The 13,662-nt window shown below is 39.3% G+C and overlaps 1 protein-coding gene across 1 annotated transcript in view; it reads left to right on the top strand.

The window, feature by feature from the left end:
• Window positions 1-12,909: 12,909 nt before the first annotated feature.
• TECTB (tectorin beta) overlaps window positions 12,910-13,662 on the top strand; it is a 17,145-nt gene continuing 16,392 nt past the window's right edge. The window contains exon 1 of the mRNA XM_006920857.1: window positions 12,910-13,056. Coding sequence (XP_006920919.1) covers window positions 12,981-13,056 — 76 coding nt within the window. The 5' untranslated portion in view covers window positions 12,910-12,980. The remainder of the gene's footprint in view (window positions 13,057-13,662) is intronic.

Genomic DNA, 13,662 nt, shown 5'->3' with positions numbered 1-13,662 from the left:
GATAGAAAAAGATATTTCATGAAAATTGAAATAAAACAAAATAAAGCTGGGGTAGCAACATTCATACCAGACAAAATAGACTTTAAAACAAAGTCTATAATAAGAGACAAAGAAGGACCCAGTAATCCTATTTTCGGGTATTTATCTAAAGAAACCCAAAACACTACTTTGAAAGGACATATGTGTACATATGTTCATTGCAGCATTATTTATAATAGCCAAGATACGGAGGCAACCTGGGTGTCCATCAGTGAATGAATAAAAAAGACGTGGTACTTACATACAATGAAATGTTACTCAGCCATAAAAAAATAATAAAATCTTGCCATCTGCAACGACATGGATGAACTTAGAGGATACTGTGCTAGTGGAGTAAGTCGACAGAGAAAGACAAATACCACATGATTTCACTTACATGTCGAATCTAAAGAACAAAATAAATAAACAAAACAGAAACAAACTCATACAAACAGAGAACATTTTGATGGTTGGCAAAAGGGAGGGGAATTTGGGTGGCTGGGTGAAAAAGGGGAAGGGAATAAGAACTACAAATTGGTATTTACAAAACAGCATAAAAAACGGTAGCATAAGGAATATAGTCAATAACGAATTTTTTTGTATTTTAAAATTGATTTGACTGCAGCCAAAATAATGGAATTAACTGTACGTAATAAACTAACTATTCTATATGTACACGTTTTAAGTTATAGGAAATAAAGTTTATTTTGGCAGACAGTGTTAAACAAAATTAAAGTAGCATACATTAGTAACATAACTCAACATAACTATGTTTGATGTCAGATGGATACTAGATTTATCAGGATGATCACTTTATAAGTTACATAAACGTTTAAACACAATGTTGCACACCTAAAACTAATATAATATTGTATGCCATTGTGATTGAAAAATTAAAAATTTTTAACAAATTTTAAGTAAATGGGAAACGAGAAAAAAAATGATTGATCAAATATTAAATAAGCCCCAATAAAACAATTTTTAACCATCTTTTAAGTCCACTGGAAAGGATCGATTTCCATAGCTTTTTAATACGACTGTAAGAACGGAATTGGTTTCAAACCAGAAACTAAAACAATGTAAATGGTTTAAAGTAACTGGTAAAGGTCGTAAGACACAAAGATCAGGGCATGAAATCACAGAACTCGCCTACATCTGTCATACTTGAAAAATAATGCAGGCCTCACCACGTAGCTCCTAAGTTGCTCAAATTCAAATTATTAGGCTATGCAGTTTTCTTTTTATCTTCTAAAAGAAAAAAAAAGTCATTGCACTATATTCTCCCATAAAGGATCTCACAGCTGTGCATACATGAGCACAATTCTGGATGGTCCCAGAATATCAGTAGTATTATTTGGGCTAACCCACTGGCTCACTGGGTCACTGCCAGATAAAGCCCTTTAACTGTGAATTGTTAATGAGCTGGGGAAATATTCAGTGACCACAAAATCACTAAATCAATTGGCTCTGTAAAGACAGCCTATAAAGATGAAAGAAAATGGGAACAAAACCAGAAAGATAACTCATCTGTGTCCCAATCGGCAGGTGAAATGTGGTAGGGGTTGACTTAAATTTCTCCTGCAAATTCTGACCCTGCATGTTCTTCTGCTTTACCCTGATTTTCCAAACACATGAGCAGACACAAACTGATAAGACAGAGCTGATGGATAAATGGTCCTATAGGATGTGATTTAAATGCAAAGTCAGTGTCAGCAAGACTGTGCTGGGGGCCAGAAGTACCTCACTCTTGACGCACTCACACTCTTGAAGGTAACTGTGCTGGCATTGTGTTAAGGTGGCCCCTCAGCTCTCCATACAAGTGAGTTCCTGGGTCCATCCAGTAGAAGGGCTAAGGGCTCAGATGAAAAGTGTCCTTTAAGTGAAGGGAACTGAATCCCATAGAAGAAGGAGCCAGATAAAACAATCCTCCTACTGGGATTTTCAGAAAAGATGACAAGATGATAGCAATAGCTACTATTTATTGAGTACTTGTTAGGTGCAAAGTACTTTATCTGCCTTATCTCACCTAGTCTTCACAACAACCCTTGGGGGTAAGTGTCAGCATTACCACTTTTTATTACATACGAAAGGAGGCAAAAAAGAGATTAAGTAACTCACCCACAGATGCACGGCTGGTCCGTCTCTCTCTCCTCCTAACCACCACACATGCCTTTTCGCCACCACTGCCCTCCCCATCATTACAGACACAATTACGTCATACCTCTCAATGCTCACTGAATTTTCCGCTGAGATGTTGGTGATCTTAAGGGATGCGTTTTTTTATATTTATAATGAAATGTGTCAACCTTTGAAAACTCTGCATAACTCAGTGAACTAATATTTTTCAAGAGACTAATGCATAGTATAACGAATCACGTATGGGTAGAAGAGTCATTAAAATTCTTATTATACATGATCACTGTACTCTATCCATCTTGAACTTCACCTTGTAATCTCAGCAGATTAGACTAAGGATTTGTCCATCTATAGCCTGGTCTGGCAAAAGAAGCTCTGTCAATATGGTACTGGCTTACCAGTGATCCTCTCTTAGGATTGATCAGTCATCTACAGAGGAACTCAGCAGGCAGCAGAGCTAGCAGAACGTCTGCTCTGGACATGAGAAGAGCATTGTGCCAAGATTAACTGGTTTGGCCAGATAATCACCCAAATCCCCGCCTACCTTGAGTCAGAAGGTCTAGCTACTCTGAAATGTGTGAAGTCTTTGCATTGAACCCTATTCCCATGATCTCTGTAGGGCCTGCTCTTCAGATTTCAACAGTGGAGGACAGAAAAGGGAAAAATGAGCCCGTTCACTGTTTGTTTGTTTGATGTTTTTTTTTCCACAGAGTCGGCTGCCATCAAAGAAATCACCACACTGTCTGCAGTTCTGTTAGGACAGGGCCCAGAAGGGTAGCTAGGGCTGTCAGGCATAACCTTGCAGTGTCACCAAAGGAAGCAGGGGTGGGAAATACGAGGAGCAAGGAATCTAAGCACTGCAAAAAGTATTTCTTAAACAGCAGTGCAAAATAGTAGAGGAGGTTGGGGGACCTCAGCTTATCTATAATCTATCATTCAGTCTTCTACGTGAACAATTGAGATTTTTTTCAGTCTTATATAAGTTACTTTTAATCACTCAATTATCCCATTTTTCAACTAGGTTGCTGCCTTAAATCCTTATAGAAAACCTACTGCCACCATTGTGCATAAACTAGTTCTTCCAGGCAAATTATTGGATTGATTAAACAGAGTCCCTACGCAGGCTCTGGGAACTTCTCTCCACTCGCCCTGCCCACAGCCCGTGTAGAGGCTGCAAAGGAATGGATTCAAGGGCTGCGTGGTCTGTCTGAAGGAAGTTTCTTCTTTCTTCCTTCTCCCTTCTCTCCTCTCTCCTCTCTCTGCCAAAGACGGAGGCCTGTGTGGCTCTATCTAATATCTATCTAATATCTAAGATAACCATTGCTAGAGTGATATCAGGAAAAACGTCATTCTTTAGCATCCCAGAATCTATGTTTCTGAGCGCAGCCTTCTCTGAGGCAACACATACAATATTAGGACATTCTGGGACCCAGTGTATACTCTCAGATTGTTTCCACATAAGTCTCTAATCTCAGTCCTTGAACCAAGGCCAAGACCTTTGCTTTTGATTCATTAGGCAATCAGCTAACAAATATTTACTGAATATTTATTAAAGATGTTCAGGCTTCGAACTGATAAGATTAGTGCTGTGTTTTAAGAAGAGCGAGTGACAGCCTATTAATAATTTGCCCGATTGACTGACATCGAGGAGCACAGCTTGAGACTATTATAGAAGTTCAGTTAGGATGTTGTGAGGCTTGAATAAGAATGGTGACAGGTAAACAGAAAACAGTGGAATAGTGGAAGAAATAAAGTTAATAAGCAATTATTGTGTGATGACTTTAAAACCATATATACAACTATGGGTTAAATTCAAGCACCAGCACTTACCCCAGCAAGTGACTTAATCTGCCCAAGTTTCAGTTTTCTAACTTGGAAAATAAGAATAATAAAACCCACTGTCAGATAGATAGATAGATAGATAGATAGATGATAGATAGATAGACAGACAGACAGACAGAAAGACACACACACACACACAAGCCTTCCAAAAGGTAGTTATATATATTTGATTACTATCTGTTCACCAAACCCATTTTCTCTACTCCTTGGGCAAAGAGCTGCAGTTAAATATTATCACATGACTGAGTTTTAGCCAATGAACTGTGAGTAGAATAATGTTGCCACTTCTATGCCTGGCCTTTGCAGATTCCTTCATATTCTTTCTCTACTTGCTGGCTCAATACAGAGATCTCTTAGCATTCAGAGGAGAACAGAGCCATAAGATACAAGAAGCTCAAGTCCCTGGATAACCAGATAGCCATGGGATGTCCAACCGAGAATAACACATGAAGTTTTATGTGTTAGAGACTTCCTATGAGTGAGAAATAAATTTCTATCATATTAAGCCACTAAGAATTGGAGCTTTATATCTTTCTATTCTTGCACAGAACCAGATATCATAATCCCTCAAAAAATGACTATTATGATATTTTTTGGTATTATGGGAAATACAAAGATCAACAAGTTCTCAGTTTAAGAAGACATCCACGTAGCACACACTAGACGTCATATGTATGATGCAGACAACAGAAGTTCAGTCTCCAGAGGTAGGGGGATCTGAGATAGCTTCACATAGCAGGTAGTCTGGAGCTTGTCTTTAAACATTGAGTATGAATTGTCTGGATAATGGAGACTCTATTTATTCATCAATCTTTAAAAACCTCAATAAGAGATCCCCCATCATCCAGTATCCATCCCCATGGTCTGTAGAATACTTAGGCTCTTATCCAATATTTCTTCGTTGTTCATGTCTTCTGACAATGATGTCCAATGTGGTCTGGCCCTGATTTCCAAGCAATGGCCTTCAGTCACACACAACATTCTGAAATCACCAAATATCCACTTTCTATCCCCAGAACGCCTGACCAAAGAAAGGAAGGAACTCCAGCTTCGGAATTTTTGATTCTTTTCCTCTTGCGTCCATCATAGCTCTCAGTTTGTGGCTTTAAGAAAATGGCTAGTAAATGAGACTAATTATTCACGTATATTGCTCTAGCATTTTTTCTTGTTTTTGCAGCTGCTGATCAATTAATTCTTTTTAACTACCACTTTTTTCTGGCTATACTAGCAAAAAGCTTCATTTCAGAAATCAAAAGACTGATCAATCCAAAGAAAGGATTCTGTATTTTAATCATTACCATGCAGTGAAAGTTTGCAACATAAACTGACTGCTCTAATTTCCCTCTACCAAATAATGAATTCTAGATGATATGATGGAAATTCTGCCATGATTTATAACACTTTTGCCCTTTATTCTTCAAAAACTGTTAGGATGCCTATTTTATATGAAAAGTAGAAACCATCTTTGTAACTTCCCAAGTTTTCAACTTTCCCAAAATCTTTAACCCAGACGTTGTAACTCTCTAGGTTCAGAGACACACATGTATTCATGAGATGTCAAGTAGACTGAAAAGTGTCACACATCATTCTGCCAGTCTATTTAAAAAATGAGACTCACACTTGCAGGGTCAGGAAAAAAAGAAAAATGTACTCAGAATTTGGTAGTGAGATCATTTAAAACCCATATCATCATCACACTGTCAAGTATGCATTCTGCAGAGAGTGTTAATGGAGCTGCAGGTTTTGAAAACCCCCCTCCCCTGCCCCCAGGAGACACTTTGGTTCTCAGAGCAAAGAGGAAACACTGGCAGGTGCATACACTGCAGTTATTCAGAAACCCCTTTGATGTGGTATAGAAATGGCCTTCTTTTTAGATACAGTTAAACAACGAGGCCTGCAGGAGCTGCAGTCATCACAACTAGTACTGAGAACTAGTATCGACTGCAAATATCTGGATGAAAGAACATCAGAGAAGCACATTTTGTGGGCTTCAGAAAGAGTCTGACCAGGTCTCTCTATACTAACTGGCCAAAATCTAATTGACTTCAGAAAGAAATAGAGGATAAGACACCAGTTGAGGCTAGTGTTTGAGGGCAGTTGCCTTTCAGTCTGGAAGAGTTCTTTGGCTTCTTCTAAAGAATAACTTTGCGTCATCCATTCATTCAGTATATATTTTCTACATCAATTATGTGTTTGGTACTGTGCAGCAAGCTAGGGATTTAATGCTAAACGAACCCCAAATGTAAGACTCGCCATGTCAGTCTGGTGAAGGAGGCTTCATGTAAAAAAGTGAAGCTACATGGTGATGAACGCCATGTAGAAGGACACTGTAATTCTGTCCTAGAAGCAGTGTCATTGCTTATACCACAGATAACAAATGGGTTTCAACTCATGGGCTAATTCCAATTGATTACTAGTGTCTGTTTGAAGTACTGTGTTGAGAATGCTTCTGAGGTCTTGTTTGAGGTCAAAAAGGGAAGAATTTCTTGATTAGTGATGCATGGCATGGATGCAGAAGGGGAAAGTGGAAGTACGTGTGACATGTATCTGATGTGCCTCGTATCCATCTAGAGCATGTAGGCATTTGATAACAAAGTGAAGCATGAGTACAATTGCACAGTCATCTAGCAGTATGCAAAAGACAATTACATAGCTTCTTTTTCTGCTGCTTCTTTCTTCTACCTATGTCTGGTTATCTGAGGACTGGACTGGCCAGCATTTCCACAATAAACTATCACAGACATGAAGAAAAATGAAACTCATCCCGTCTCTGACATAATTACAAAGGCATCAGGCTTGGTTGGACTTTCCCTGGGAGTAAAGAAGAAGCCATGAGTGGCTCATTGGGTAAGAGAATGGCTTCCCATGAAGTTCCTGGAAAGAAAACTCAGTCAACCAAAACAGACATGGGCCCTAAAGGGTAAGTCTGTGCATTCGTTCTAGTTTCTATAAATCCAAGAGACAATTACTCTGATAGTAAGTGCAAATCTATAACTAAAGTAACACTAATTTTTCAAACGGGAAAAGAAATCTCAGAATAGCATTATCCACCAAAGATGGAAATTCTCATAGCATGGAAGTCAAACAGGAAAACTTGCTTGGGTGTCTGGGAAAAGAGCTTTAAAAAGAAAAGTATGCCTAGGTTAGGGACTGTATTATCCCCATCCTACATCAGAGCCTCCTCAAGTGCCACAGCCCCTGCCTAAAATATTCTGCCTCTACATAAACACTCACACAAGCATGTGTGTACACACATGCGTTCATCCCATCAGCACTCACCTTAATTCCTTCTCATCCTTCAGGCCCCATCTTAAGTCTTTTCAAAAAGATTCCTTGATCAGGCTGTCTAAATTAGATACTTCTTTTCTGTCCCATTATTCTTTTCATGCAAAGCCTGTTTGTGTCATTCCTTACTTAATATTCTCATATTTACCCCAAGTAGATCTCTCTCTCTCTCACACACACACACACACACACACACACACACACACACACACTCACTCACTCACACACGGCTAATTCTGTCTTGAAGCTAATTTGCCATCTTGACTCTTGCCATTCCCCCCTCACCCCACCCCCCACTCCCAGATTTGTATTCTGTTTCTGGAGTGAGATGCCCTTGATGTTATCCGTCTCTTAACCAGTTCTGATGTCAGAGCCTCTCGGCACCTGGTGGTCCCCCTCTCCTTAAACACACATTCCTGTCTGGGGATGGGAAGCACGAAGGATGACCATGTTGCCTTGCTGGCTCCCAAGATGAGCCCCTCTGTATATTCCCTTAATAAACTCTTAATGTAATGATGGAGTTGTCAGCCTCTTCCCCTGGTCTGTCAGCCCTGGGAATTTCACATTTTTTTGATAAATAAGTAGATAGAAGACACATATAGGTACATATATATTTATGTATCTATCTATCTATTCATATATGCATATATATTTGATTACTACCTAGTACATAATGGATATTCATTAAATATTTGGTGAACCAGTGAATGAGTAAATGAATGAAATAATAAATGGATGTTACTCTGGGACGTTTCGAGAACAGAACAAATTATTCACTGTGACTTGACCAGCAATGAGATCCCTAGTCTTGATCTGAAGAGAAGCTATTTTTTATTCTCTGGTCTTATGATTAGAGATGAGAACAGTGATGGGGAGACATGCAAAGGAGGGGCTGCTGGGGGTTCGATAGGTCCTACTTTTCTGAGAAAGAGGGTAAGGCTTTACCCTCTGCCTAGAGATTAGCCAGATAAGACTCCAGAATCTCTTGGAGGGGCCAGTTGATCTGCTTGGGCCAATCTTGTTCTCCGAGGCTGGTGACCGCAAGACCCAGAGAGGAACAGGGGAGGCAGAGCTCCTTGCTCTGAATTCCTGATGCGCTATCAGCAGAGGGTCTTTTCTCACTTCTCAGTTCTCCTTTATAAAGTGCATTTTCTATGAGAGGAACACTGCTTTCTCTGGAGAACTGTTAATTCCCGGAGGAGGAGTAAGCCATTGAGGCCTGCATGGGAACACCCACTCATTTGCAAATTGGCAAACAGACTCTCCCACAAACTAGAAGAAGGCTTGATTCAGAGCTTAGAGGAAACAATGAAGCCCATTTAACAAAGCCAACATTTAATGAACTCAAAACAATGCACTTCAAAAAATAAATTAATAGAGGAGCCTTTTAAACTTGAATGCATATTTATTAGCTTTATTTTAAAGTACCATCTGTTCACTTAGTAAGACTGCTCATTTATCGTCATGATTCATCGCCTATATGATTTCCTAGCGATAAACGAAAACATTGATTGGAATTTTGCAAATGACGACCTTTTTGTGTCTGGGCCAGCTTTCACAAATCATACAAGACCTTCAAATAGAACAGCTACCTTCTATTGCCTGGCAATTTGCAAAAGAAAGATACGGGAGAAACAAGCTCACCTTTCAGATGAGTCTGCCTTAAAACCCGTTGTATTGGACTCTTTCAAGATCCTGGGATTATGAAAATCTTCCCATCAGTTTTATTTGTGTGTTTTATGGAGAAATAGCAATGGGTCGCAGAGGGAGATGTTGCTTTTGGATCTCTCCCAGTGGCACCCTCCACTCCATCTTCATCTCAGGAAGGGGGAGGAGTGGTGGAAAGCGGAGAGGGAATGGGGTGAGTAATTACCAGGAAAAAAAATAAGAGCCTCCTACCTTTTATCAGAGCAAGTATCAAATACTGTTTGGCCCAAGTACATTTTGTCCCATTCTGTTTCTTATGCAAATGAAACATCTAGAAACCAGCCTGCCACAAAAGTTGACTCTACTTCCCAACTTCATTCAACTTGCCCACAAAAAGAGTATCATGTACCTGATTGTTAGTTGGGTCTCCCCTCCAAGAAATTGTAGGCGAGATTTTATCATCTTTGGGCTTCTCCAGAAATCAAAAGCACCTGCTCTTTGTTCAGGTGCGCTTCTAAAGAAAGAAATATTCCCACTGGAAAACACCCAGAGTTAATACGGGAACATTACTGACATGTCCTTCCAGCCTGAGGATATCAACCTCAAACAAACAAACTTTACGGCAGCAAACCTATATTGACTGTTTACTATGTGCCAAGCACTGTGTTAAGCAATTGACATGTAATATTTCATTAAGTCCTTGCAACAGCATAGGAGATAGGAAGTCTTTTTAGAAATTTGCAAACTAAAGGCTTAGAAAGGTCAAGTTACTTGCTCAAGATCACATAACTGGAAATGTGACAAAACCATGATCTCTTCATTCCAGAACCTATGCTCTGAGTTACATATGCATAATTAAGCTCTGATGACAATAATGCATGCTATCTAGCAGCGACCTATTCCTAATAGGCTCCCCTCTTTGGATTTCCCAAGCAGAATTAAACATAAAACAAAAGTCTTCCCTGATGCTCTGCCCCTGTAGAGTAAAATGAGGCATGCCTGTGCAAAGTCATTTATAGTAGCCCCCCTTTATCCGTGGTTTCACTTTTTGTGGTTTGTTACCCACTGTCAACCACAGTGCAAAAATATTAAATGGAAAATTCCAGAAATAAACCATTCATAAGTTATAAATTTCACACTGTTCTGAGTAGCATGATGAAATCACATGGCCTCCCACCCCACCCCTGTCTCCATCATATCTATGCCTTATATACTACTTGTCTATTAGTCACTTAGTAGCCATCTAGGTATCAGATTGATTGTCACTGTATCGCAGCGCTTATGTTCAAGTCACCCCTACTTTACTTAATAATGGCCCCAAAGTGCAAGAGTAGCGATGCTGGCAGTTCAGATATGCTAAAGAGAAGCTGTAAAGTGCTTTATTTAAGTGAAAAATGTATGAAAGTATAGGAAAAAAACATAATACATACTGTATAGGGTTTGGAACTCTCCATAGTTTGAAGCCTCCACTGGGGGTCTGTGAATGTACCCTTCACAGATAAGAGGTGACTACTGAATATCTCGTCTAATACTCTGAGGAACACTATATCATGGACATGATCATACCCTTTCAGGAGAGGAAAAAATTAAGGCTCCCAGAACCTCAGTGACTTCCCCAAGGACACACCACTAAGAAGTGGTAAAGCTGGGCTTTTGATTTCAGGCCGACTGCAGGGTCCACCTGCTTAGTCTGACTCTAAACTGCTTCACAGCATCTTGCCAGTGCCCATCAGACATTCCTCTGGAAAACAGGAAAGGATCAGAGAGGTCATTCCTTATGCGGCTTGGCTATTTTAGGCCTCTGAGATTTGGCTTACTTGTTACTTCCTCTGTCAAGCATATTGACTCTCCCTTTTTCCCTCTTCTCCATCTCAAATTCCCAGTACAGGCTTCCATCACTCTATGCATCTCTCAACCACCCACCCAATTCCTAGTTCCACTGACTTGCCTGAGTCTTCCCAGAGCCTAGTCCAGTGCCTGGCATATTGCAGAGGCCCAAAAAATGTTTTTAAAAATGAGGAAGAAGAAAAGGCTCAGAGTTAGTGCTCAGTATTAGGAAAGAGAAACTCAGAATTCACACATAACTCGTGAGATTCAAGTGCCTTTTTTCTGCTCGGGAAGTAATACTTACGATAAACTATGGAGATCAGTGTAAATGTGCCGATATTTCCAGGCCACACTAAACTCAATCCTAGTGTAAAAAAAAAAAAAAAATTAATAGGTTGCCTCCTCCTCTTTCCTTCAGCCCATTTAGTCTTTATCCGTAAACTATATTATATGTATTATACAATATAGGTATGTCTCATGTTACATGAATCTACAATGGACACTTTGTAGTAATTTTGAAGAAAAGGAAAACAACTCAGGGACGAATACACCTTGCCAGAAATGGTTAGTTCTCTGTTCATGTAATCTATTTATTTATCTAGTACCTTAAAGTTTACAAGAGCCTCACATCATTGTTCTCTCACCCCGTGAGGTGAGCCTAGGGCTACAGCCTCTGTTTACAGAGAAGGAAACCGAGTCACAGAAATTTTTAATAGCTTGTTATATGGCTATTTCCTCAGTCCTTAGACACCATCATGGTAAGACATACTATCAATTTAACCATAGGTTTTGAGATAATAAGGAAACTCTACCTTATTCTGTATGCATGTTGCCTGTAAGACACATTGCCATGTTTCTGAGACACTAAATTATGTGCTTTTGGAGGGAGGAACGTGTACATGTATCTTAATACCAAAGAAATATAATAAGTAGCAAAACAATGACTTAACCCCATAGTCTGAGTCATTGTGTATATATAATTTTATTTCTCAGCTACATTAGAAAGCCGTGCAAGGCAGGACATTTTTCTACAATTTTTACATCTGTCTCTCGAAGGGCTTAATATAGTGGCTTCTGTACAATATACTCAGAGGGATAAAAGGGCCTGCTTCCTCCAAAAACAAAAGTTAAAACAAACCCTGATTTCTTATTCTTACACTTCTGAGTGCTAAAAATCCCCAGGAAATATATGTGGAAACTCCCCAGAAGCAGCATTTTATCTTGTTTTTTGGCGGGATCCTGTTTGGTGACTAAAAATTGACTCATAAGTTTGCCTTTCTAAGTTCCTTCTTCCAATGTCATTGCTCTGGGAGACTAACAAAACTTTAGAAGCCTAGAGATCTACAATCAGAAGTTATCTTTCGGGAGGAGTTCTAGAGAGAAACTTCAAGATGAAACTCTAGCAATTCAGAGTTTGATTTAAAAATATTAGAAAAAGACTTTAACGTGTTTGCATCACATAAACAGCCTATTTTTTGTTTATTGTTGCTGAACTTGATAAGTTTGAAGTTTAGATAGCCTACATATAAAAATAAGAAAGCAGGAAATAAAGCAAAGAAAGCAAGACATAAAGAAAGAAAATTGTCACCTGGAACTGTGCGGAAATTAGTTTGCCTCCAATTGGAGTTATTTTTTGTACGAAGGGGGGAAAAAATCAACTTTTTATTTCAATCCTGGTAGAAATGGTTAAAAAAAAAAAAAGTTTTTCCAACTCTGTGAAGTAAAAGAAATTAGACTCAAGGGGCCGTAACTGAGCTTCTCACCGGATTATTGTGCAAGGTCTCCTTTATTCCCCCCACAGTGGATAATGCATGTTCATTGTGATTTATCTGGAGCCGGTTTCTTTTACACCCTCGGTCTATATAAAGTCAAGCTGGGACTGGGGCTGGAGATTTGGGCAGCACCTGGGAGACAGCATCCACAGTCCAGAGAGAATGAAACAGTTGGGAACATGAGCAATCGCGTGGGTCATTGACACTCCCTGCGGTAGGAGCCCCACTTTTTGCCTCCCAGAGCAGACCAGGAGCCATTAAAAACGGGGACAGATGGCATTATCGATCTACCTTGGAAATTCCCCCCAAGACTGTGTGTGTTGCTTCGTTTTTGGTTTTAATTTCTCACGTGTGTTTCTTACCTAGAATGATCGCAGCTCGGGCCATGGCAGGACAGTGAACATTTGGCCAGCTCGGTTTGGTCACCTGGCAAAGACCAGATTCGGAGAAGCAATGGCGATGAGGGCCTTTGTCCTGCTGGCCATCTTTGTGGAAGCCTCTGCGAAATCATGCACTCCAAACAAAGCAGGTATGCTCTGGTGCTAGTCCCTTTTCCTGGAAAGAAAAGTTTCCTGAAGCTTCCCTTTGCAAAGCTCAGAGCTCTGTGCTGATATCGTTATAAAAATGAATAATGTAGCCAAGTAGAAGCACTTAAGCCTCATCCCCTCCAATGCCCCCGGTGCCAACTGGACTTTTCCCACAAGAGGTAAAAATATTTTAGATAAATTTAGACATTTTTACAATTAGAGAATGCTACATAGATGGATAAATAGAAAATCTCCACATATTTTTCTACTTTCTACTTGACTATTGTATTTCTGTCCTGTGCCATGAATTACTGTTTCAGAGCATTGTGCATGAAATGAAGACACTTCTTATTTTGTTATATGCTCATTTTTATGGGATTTAAAAATGTTTATATACGTAATTATATATGAGAGATATATATTATATATGAAATATAATATATAATATCATATATATAAATATATATACATATATATATTTATACACAAATATGTATACGTATATATACATATGACTAAGTACATGAATGTGCACCCATGCGTATACTGGAGCAAAAGGAGGAAGAGATAGACATTAAATCAATAATTACACTCTAAGATGTGATAAT

This window comes from Pteropus alecto, unplaced genomic scaffold (genome assembly GCF_000325575.1).
Source record: "Pteropus alecto unplaced genomic scaffold, ASM32557v1 scaffold177, whole genome shotgun sequence".
Classification (NCBI taxonomy): Eukaryota; Metazoa; Chordata; class Mammalia; order Chiroptera; family Pteropodidae; genus Pteropus; species Pteropus alecto.
This window is presented reverse-complemented; position numbering and strand designations above follow the sequence as displayed.